The sequence below is a fragment of the Lepisosteus oculatus genome, chromosome 5 (assembly GCF_040954835.1).
Source record: "Lepisosteus oculatus isolate fLepOcu1 chromosome 5, fLepOcu1.hap2, whole genome shotgun sequence".
NCBI lineage: Eukaryota > Metazoa > Chordata > Actinopteri > Semionotiformes > Lepisosteidae > Lepisosteus > Lepisosteus oculatus.
Window position 1 is genome coordinate 52,848,947 of NC_090700.1, and position 9,253 is coordinate 52,858,199.

A 9,253-nucleotide genomic window follows, 5' to 3' on the forward strand; every position below is an offset into this window, starting at 1 on the left:
GAATAAAATTGCTGCTGGAGGAGACTGCAAATACTTTTAAAGAAGGGTGGTTGTTGGGGGGTGTTTTTGGCAGAAGCCCCGGAGACTAAGACAGCTGATCTTGCTGATGTTTGAAGGGCCGCAGTGTCGCACTACAGTGGACTGATGACTCTGGTCTCACCCCTTCCTTCCTTCTCAATCTCCAGTGATTCCGAAAGTGACAAAGCACCTGCTGTCCAACCCTGTGTTCACCTGCATTGTTCTGGCGGCCTGTATGGAAATCGCCGTGGTCGCGGGCTTCGCTGCTTTCCTGGGGAAGTACCTGGAGCAGCAGTTCAACCTCACAACTTCGTCAGCCAATCAGCTGCTGGGTAAGTGGCCCTTGTGCCAGACCACTGGGCAGGGACAACTGCCGAACAGCTGAAGAATGTATCTGGTATCGAATGAGACATAAAAAGGTGGAAACGGCAGACAATTTAACTCTGTTTAATCTCCATTTTTGGAAAAGTTGTTTTCCCACGTGAAAGATTTATCTTGCCTTGTTTTCAGTGTATTTACACAAGAACATATCACCCCTGCGATAGGTGTTAGTATCTTTGCTCTAGCTTCTTCTGTGGTTTTAAGTAACTTTAAGGTGCTGCTTTTCACTTTAAAGGATTTCAGTGGCATGAATGGCACCTATGTAAATGATCTGTTAACCTAGACTTGGACACAGATACTGTCTTACTGTCTTTAAGCAGGATGCCAGATATTTTTTCTATTTCAACACAACAAAAAATCACTCATTTGGTATACTGATCATCTTGATCTCCCTTAAGTGAAGCAACTGTTTGGTTCAATTTCTCAGGAAAGCTATTTCATTTAAAACAGGACTGAAAATGTACAGTTTAACCTACAGTGCTTTAGCATTTCATTTTCTGTAATTGTTTTTAATTTATTGTGTGCGTATAGTCTTTATTCAAAACCTGTTCTTTCATGTTTGTTGATTCTGTCTGTATTACATTTACAGTTTAGATTTGTTGATGTTTTGTATTGATTCAAAGTGCTTTAAGGCTGATAAAGATTTATCTTTTATCTTTGCGGTTTAACTTGGCAGGTATGACCGCTATCCCGTGCGCATGTTTGGGGATCTTTCTGGGCGGACTGCTGGTGAAGAAGCTGAATTTGTCTGCGCTGGGAGCTATCCGCATGGCCATGCTCGTCAATCTGGTCTCCACTGCCTGCTATGTCTCCTTCCTCTTCCTGGGCTGTGACACAGGTCCTGTTGCCGGGGTGACCGTCGCTTATGGCAACGAGTAAGCACTGGCCGAATCCCTCCCGAGAACCCAGGATCACTCTGTGGCTGAATTCAATATGTCAGACCAGCAGGAGGGCCCACTGTAGAAGATAGACAGTTGTTCGAATGTACGCCAACATGCAACAAACTGGCATACTACAACCCAGCTTGCTACCAACCAACAAAACTATCAGAAAGATAGTTTACAGTCAGGCTTTCCTGTCATGGAGACAAAGGGTTTACAGATCTAAAAGAAAGAGTATTTTTAGTTTCTAGCTCTAGCATTGTTTTTTTTTTTGCTCACCCTACATAAGTTCAGTAATTTACTGTCTATACATAGTCAAGTGATGTAGTTTAATGACTCAAGAACAACAGTTTCTCTCTGCCCTGAAAACTGGATATGCAAATTTCTAAAACTACAGAGTACATAAATGTATGTCCCACAGAAATTCAAGATGTACCTAACTGAGGCAGACACAGCTCTTGAAGCTGCAGACTGAAGAGTACAGAGGACAAACCACTCAGGCTTTCTCAAATAAAATATTAAACCCGTAACACTCTCATTTATAAAAGAAAAGAAAGACATTTTCAGTCCAGTCGATGTATTGATGTGTTTAATAGGTTGAAACTAAGAATTACTTTCAGCATATTGCCTCAGTGAAGCACAGGTAGATAGCGTTAACCATGTGGCACTGTGTAAACCATAATTTCTTTCCAGAACACTACAGGCTGATATGAAACCAGTTTCCTCGTGCATTGCAAACTGCAACTGTCACACAGATTCAATCAGCCCAGTGTGTGGGTCCAATGGTGTCACCTATCTGTCATCCTGTTTTGCTGGCTGCTCCAGATCTGTGAGTATATTCATTCTGCCTTCCTCAGTCATAGCCAGCAGCCATATCACCCTGCAACTCACAACTGGCAACCCACTGAAGCTAAGCAGGTGTGAGCCTGGTCAGTACCTGGATGGGAGACCTCCTGGGAAAAACTAAGTTTGCTGCTGGAAGAGGTGTTAGTTTGGCCAGCAGGGGGCGCTCACCCTGCGGTCTATGTGGGTCCTTATGCCCCAGCATAGTGACGGGGACACTATACGGTAAACAGGCGCCGTCCTTCGGATGAGACGTTAAACCGAGGGCGTTTCTTGAAAAGAGTAGGGGTGTAACCACCGGCGTCCTGGCCAAATTTCCCATTGGCCCTTACCAATCATGGCCTCCTAAAAATCCCCATCTATGAATTGGCTTCATTACTCTGCTCTCCTCCCCACTGATAGCTGATGTGTGGTGAGCATTCTGGCATCATCCAGGTGTTGGAGGGGAGTTCCCATTACCTGTAAAGCGCTTTGACTGGAGTGTCCAGAAAAGCACTATATAAGTGTAAGCAATTATTATTAATTATTATTATCTTGGTCTTGCTGTGCTGCATCATTGTGTCGAGTGTACAAGGGGTCAGGACTTGCGGAGATCTGTAATGGCTCCATTATTCAATTGTGAATTTTATTATAAACATAGTTGGGCTAGAATATGCAAAGTGCACCTACGGGCTTGATTTCTTTGTGAAAATACGAGAATTTTGATTTTGCACATTCTGTCAATATCTGAAGACAGCTATGGAAGCTCCAAAGAGCCAGGTTTCAGAGTTATCTAATCTGGAGCGATGATGAAGGCTTCTCTCTCTGCATCAGTCAGTGACAATTGAGGGCAGAAAGTGTCACAAAAACAGTAAACATTGTGAGTCTTGAAAGATTAAAAGGGATCTAAAATCATAAGCGGATATAAACTTTTAGAGCGGCGTTCTGTAATTGTCTTATAAAGAAATACAGAAGACAACCTAAGTCTGTGACCTTGATCCTACCGAATCAGTTTCGATTTGTCATGATTCAGCAAAAAAAAGGACATAAACTTCACCTTTCACAGTTGGTATTGGTGTTTTCAAGCTGAAGCGGTATGCGTTCTGAATTATGTGCTTAATATTGTTGTACTTTTATATGAAAAGAAAATAAGATTCTCAGATGTATGATCTGTCAGCCTGAGATGCTGAATGACGCTGAGTGATGCTCTGAGAGCCCTTAACCTTCTTTCTACCTTGTCTTCTCAGCTGAATAGTATTGGGTGTTCTATTGGCAGTGCTGTGGTGTTTAAATTTAAAGGTGAAACAAATCATGAGATGCTCACAAAGAAAGAGAAGGCACAAAATTATATTTCTTTTTTCGACTTTACTTTTCTTTCTTCGGATAGTTATCCATTTTCACCCAGTCTGCAATTTCATGCTCCCCTTCGTTAGGGACAGTGTAGTGTTTGTAAGGGGGGGCAGCTGTATATGAAAGTGGTTAAGGTCCTTGTCTCCCAGTTGGAGGGTTCTGGGTTCAAATCCTGGATGCTGTTATATTTTGCAGGGTACTTTTCCCCAGTTGTTCCCATGATGCTTCATAAAAGGATCTAAAGAGCACCGTTGTCAAGGAGAATTTGCTCTCAATTACATAATTGGTCAAAATAAAGAATCGAAAGCTGTTTTGGTCATTTTCTTGGTTACCTTCTCTTCTTTCAGAACCTCACGGGATGCTCCTGCATTTCTGCAGACAGGGCTGACAACGCAACAGCCGTTCCTGGGAAGTGTCCCAGCCCCGGCTGCCAAGAGGCCTTTCTAATCTTCCTGTGTGTGATTTGTGCCTGCAGTATGATTGGCGCCATGGCCCAAACCCCCTCGGTCATCATCCTCATCAGGTAACGCACTCCGCTTGAAACCCATCAGTGCCTCACTGCTATACTCTCACCATCCTGACTGCGCACACACACTCGCTGATTACAGGTGCTTTTTCGCTCCGTTTCACATTGTCACACTCACCGGGCACCATCCAGTGGCCTGCTGCTGCTTGTCTGTGAGCGCTGTCTTTTCCACGGTGTGTGCTCGCCGGTGTCCTTTATCACGCTCATCGGGAGCTGTGTTCCTTTGAACCCTCTCCGGCAAGTGTTTTTATTGATTGCCATGTAACCTCCACTAGACCTCAGTCTTTTCCCATTTTCATCAAGTAGTGCATCCCAAGGCATGACTTCACACTATGGTTTTTATCAAGTCTTAGACTCACTTTAGAGGTTCTCTAGGGACTAAAGAGTCTTTGAATTCTCCTGAAATCTAATGATGACAGCTTCCACCATGTATTTTATTAAGCACAGGGCCTTGCCTGTTCCTAAGAATACAATTTGTTTCTGAACTCACTGCATTTGCTTAAGGACAGTCCTGTTTTACAGTAAAACAAGTACTGTGTGTATTCCTTTGAAAGCTGTGAACATGCTTGGGCAGTTGAATTGTATAGCATAGTGGGTCCTGAAAAGGCAGTTTCTGGTAAAATACCTTATTTTGCCACTGAGGGGCACCAGTTCATTCATGCTTACAGAGAGTCTTCACGGATTGTTTATGTTTGTAAAAAATGTGTCTCAGTGGGCAAAGGACCTCATCTGACAGCTGTGCAGATGAACAAATGCAGAGGCAATGTCACTTGGCATAGGTGATAGCACAGGATGTTAAAAAAATTTTAAGTATACTGTATGTGTATATGACTGCTAATTTATTTGTTCTTTGGGACTTATAGTCAGTACAGTTTATTAAATAACTTTATGGTTCCTCAATGTACTAATTCACTGGCAATTGTAAGATAATTTTTTCAGAGGAAAATTGATAAAGGTCCTATTGTTTGGCTCATTTTGGATATGATGTGTTTCTGAGTCTTACACAGACTGGGGTGCAGAAGGAGAGTAGCAATATAACTAATGAACCTTTGACTCCATTTACCTCTGTGCTGACTTGCTCAAAAATAACATTGCTTAAAATATCTCACACCATGTGTTTGTATGTATATACTTTTACAGATCATAAAACAGGAGGCTTGTAGGTTTCACAAAATATTGGCCACTGTGTATATCATTGGTTTACATAAAAATGCCACAGATTTATTGGTTCCAACACTGACTGAGTCGGTTTTAATGCCTCTCAGTAAATTTATTAGTTTTTTCCATCTGCTAATATTGATAAAATTTGTATTATAATAAAAAAAACATGATCAGGTTAGTGCATTCCTGAACACATTGTTTAAAGATTAGAATGGTTTGCAAACTCAGCAATTCCTTTTTCTGCCTCAGACTCTCTTGCTCTGGGTTTAAACACTTCTATGCAAATGTTTCAAAATGAGCCCAAATGAGCTCATGGTTAGCTCAGATCCTTTAACCTTTAATACATTTAAACATCTCCCCTGCAAACAGTACCTGAGGAATTAGCACTATCACTATTCCACTGCCACTTTGTATTTACCTAAAAAGGCCATTCTCTCCAAAATTATATCAGGCTGTTGTAATTAGATTTTGGACCCTAGGCAGACTGGAGCATTTCTGCAAGCAATGACTATATTTTCTGAGAGTATAAAAGCACGTTAATTACATTCCAATCCGAAAATTATTATTTTTTTGCGCTTTCTTCTTTTTTTTCACACACAGGGCGGTGAGTCCAGAGCTGAAGTCATACGCTCTGGGAGTTCTTTTCCTCCTGCTGAGGCTTCTGGGTAAGAAAGAATTTCCAGCGGTCAAACGCTGCATTGCCATTGTCTGACTGCACCCATCCACAGTCAATGGAAAACAAGAAAATCGAGTTTCCTGCATCCGATCTAAAGGGTTCTGTCTTCCTTTTGTGTCCAGTATTTACACCTGGGCCTATCCACCTGCTTGTCTTCCTCTGTAGGGCGAAATACACATCTTTTTTTAAATAATTGCCTTGCAGCAGAGATGGCAGCCAACACTCTCTGGCTTTTTGTGTGTGACAGATGAGTGAAATCAGTTAAAAGGGGCTCCCAAGTCACCAATTGTCAATAATAACACCTAGTTGCCACTGGTTGGAAGCTTTCAGGAAGTGGCAGAGACAGTATCAATCAATCAGTTAATGGATTTTTCTTCACTGTGCAACAGCTTGCCACAGTATTGCATAGTAGCAGTTAACTGTATGGACATAGAGGAAGTTAAAACAAAACCTCCCAGTGGGGGAATATTAACCTCCAGGGGTCCCAACCCTATAGATGCCCCCCTTCCAGGCAATGAAGATGTTACATTAATTATAATAGTTCATGAACAGTATCTGTAAAGCTAAGTGTTGGGATCCTGTTGTCTTGCCTTTTTCAAGGCTGCCATCTTAGAGTCTAGTGTCCCAGGTTCTGAGCAGTTTAGTCTGGCTGAGTCAAATAGGATTTCCAGCACAACAGTGAACCTTATCTGTGACCAGCTAGGTCAGTTTGTAAATTAATCAATGAGGGCAGCATCAGTTCTTCATCCAAGACCTTAGCCCACCTGTCTGTGCTATGGGCTTGCACACAGGTGGGCAACTGTTCATCTTCATCTCTCCCTCACCTGGGACATAGGCTGTGGTTTGAGTGATGCTGACATTCGGCATTTCCAAAAATCATGTCAAAAATGCCTTCTCTCGCATTGAAAAAAACAGAACAGTCCTATTTGAACAGAAATCTGCCTACTTTTGTGGTCCCAATGTTTGCAGCGCTAATGAGTTAATCGCAGGTTGACCCTCCCAGCCCATGCCGGGTTGAGTGGAGCACTTCAGGTACTCAACTGTAATCATCTGGGCAAAGTACCAAGTTCAAGGATAGACAACATTGTCTACATCTGGAACCAGGGTTTATGTCCAGTCAGCTCTTAGGGCTTACAGCTCAGAATATTTCTGTGTTCTGCTTCATTCGCAGGATTCATCCCTCCCCCTCTGATCTTCGGTGCTGGAATTGACTCCACCTGTCTGTTCTGGAGCACTGTGTGTGGGGAGCGAGGTGCCTGCCTACTGTACGACAACGTGGCCTACCGCTACTTGTACGTCAGCATCGCCATTGCTCTCAAGTCTGTGGCGTTCATTCTTTACACCACCACCTGGCAGTGCTTGCGGAAAAACTACAAAAGATACATTAAGAACAACGAGGGTGGCCTCACCACCGGCGAACTGTTTGCCTCCACCCTCACCTTGGACAACCTGGGCAGAGAAATCAGTCAGAACCCAGCCAGCAGGACAAAGTTTATATACAACCTGGAAGACCACGAGTGGTGTGAAAATATGGAGTCTGTGTTATAGCTTGGGCTCTAAACAGACACCATAACAACGAGGAAAACGGAACAAAATCCAATACACCAGTCTTTGGACAGATCACCTTTCTTTTTTTTTAAAAAAAAGAAAAAAAGTCTATTTTAAGTCCTATTCAGGCCCTAGAAAACAGTTGCTATTCTTTGCCACAAATCCAAGGTCACAGGTTAAGGGTCCATTCCATGTTCGATTTGATCTCCACAAGGATGACATCAGTGCAGATGGTTTTCAGGAACCAGATGTTCCAGTTGTCACCTCTTACTGAGCACTGACAGGCTGCGTCCTCAGTCTTGTTGGTGTTGAACCATCTACCCTGATGGCTCTGTGTTGCTCACAGAAAAAAAAAGAACAGTTTTCTTCATTATCCAAACTTTTCACTAAAAAAAATGTCAAATTTTTTTTGGTTTTGTTCTTATTACATACTCTACTGGTTTTTGTTTTTGTACTTGCACATGGGTAGTTGTTTACTACTCAGAAGTTAAAGCTAAGAGTCATGGAATCTTGCTTTGTAAACTTCAAGTCTAATGTTGATCGTGCAGGAAACACAGTAAAAAGGATCAGCATTAATCCACTCACAAAAATGTGTATTCTGAGAGGTCAGTGGTATCTGCTGCTGTTGAAACTGAACATCTGCAGCTCATAGGAGAAAAACTACTCCAGCTTTAGCTACATTTCTGCCCAGAATTGTTGCTTTTACTTCATGGAGCACAATGTTTATTTTGCTATATGTTATGCTTCAGCCTATGCAGTAACAGGTATTTTTTATTTTTCATTGAAAACACTTTTGAAACACGTTTCTAAAAGGGTTCCGGAGAGCAAACGAGATCTGGGAGGTTTGTTTTATTTTAATTTTAAGATGTTAAAATTCAAATAAAACAAAGCCACATAGATTAATCACTTAGCAAATTTCACATTCTGAAGAACCTAGGAAGAACTGGGGACATAAATGCCAAAAATGTTCCAAATGAAATTCACTAACTAGGTGATTTAAACTTCTTTATTTCCTTTAAAACACATTTTATATAATACAGAACACATTTATCTATTTTCTAATTTACCGGCTGCTTTATTCACTTTGTTGTTGCTCAGGTCTCTTTTAATGAGATATTTACACATTGCTCAAACTGTAAGAAATATCAGAAATATCAAAGAAACTATAGTATTTCTGCTGGAAAAATAAAACCAGCAAATGTATCGAGAAAGGAAGTAGCAGTTTTAAAGAGCTGCAGCCATGGTATTCTCAAGCAAGTGGGGATTGTAGTTAATGAAGAAGAGAAAAACTGTACATCACAACCTTAGACAACCAGTTAAGAGGTCAATGGTTTACATGAGGTTAATAAATTGCTGTTACACAACTAATGTAATAGCAGGCTATGAACCTTAATTATATTGTATTTAAATATGGGTTTTAAGCTTGATATCACATACACCAATGTTTTTTTTATTTGTGAAAGATTTTACCTTTTTAAGTAAAGAGAGATTATTGTTCATCCTATTACAAACAGTATACTTTCAAGTTTGTGCTACAGAAATATTTAAATTATTTTATCCAGCAAATAAAATATTTTTTAATTACTGCTGTAAAATAAATCTGTTTGGGTTACAGTTTTCAATTTTATTTTTTGCTGAAGCCACATTTCTTAATGTTTATAAGGCAATTATTATGGAACATATAAGACCCAATTCTACTTTTAGTTGATTTTTGTCTTTTTCGTTCATTTCAGACTCATTTTTGTACAGTCAGCTTCTCCTGTGTCCACTTAAAAGGAAGGAGACCAAAATAAAAAACAAATATTTTAGCTAGGTTTCATTTAATTGCTTGAACTTGCATTTTTGTAATGGCAGGGTGTCAAATTACGATCAGCAGTGACTTCACGTTCT

General features: G+C 40.9%; 1 protein-coding gene across 1 annotated transcript in view; it reads left to right on the forward strand.

The window, feature by feature from the left end:
• Nucleotides 1–8,962, forward strand: part of slco3a1a (solute carrier organic anion transporter family member 3A1a) — a 68,346-nt gene extending 59,384 nt beyond the window's left edge. The window contains exons 5-10 of the mRNA XM_006628865.3: nt 186–350; nt 1,076–1,274; nt 1,974–2,109; nt 3,800–3,975; nt 5,740–5,804; nt 6,987–8,962. Of these exons, the coding sequence (XP_006628928.1) occupies nt 186–350; nt 1,076–1,274; nt 1,974–2,109; nt 3,800–3,975; nt 5,740–5,804; nt 6,987–7,363 (1,118 nt within the window). The 3' untranslated portion in view covers nt 7,364–8,962. The remainder of the gene's footprint in view (nt 1–185; nt 351–1,075; nt 1,275–1,973; nt 2,110–3,799; nt 3,976–5,739; nt 5,805–6,986) is intronic.
• The last annotated feature ends 291 nt before the right edge of the window (nt 8,963–9,253 follow it).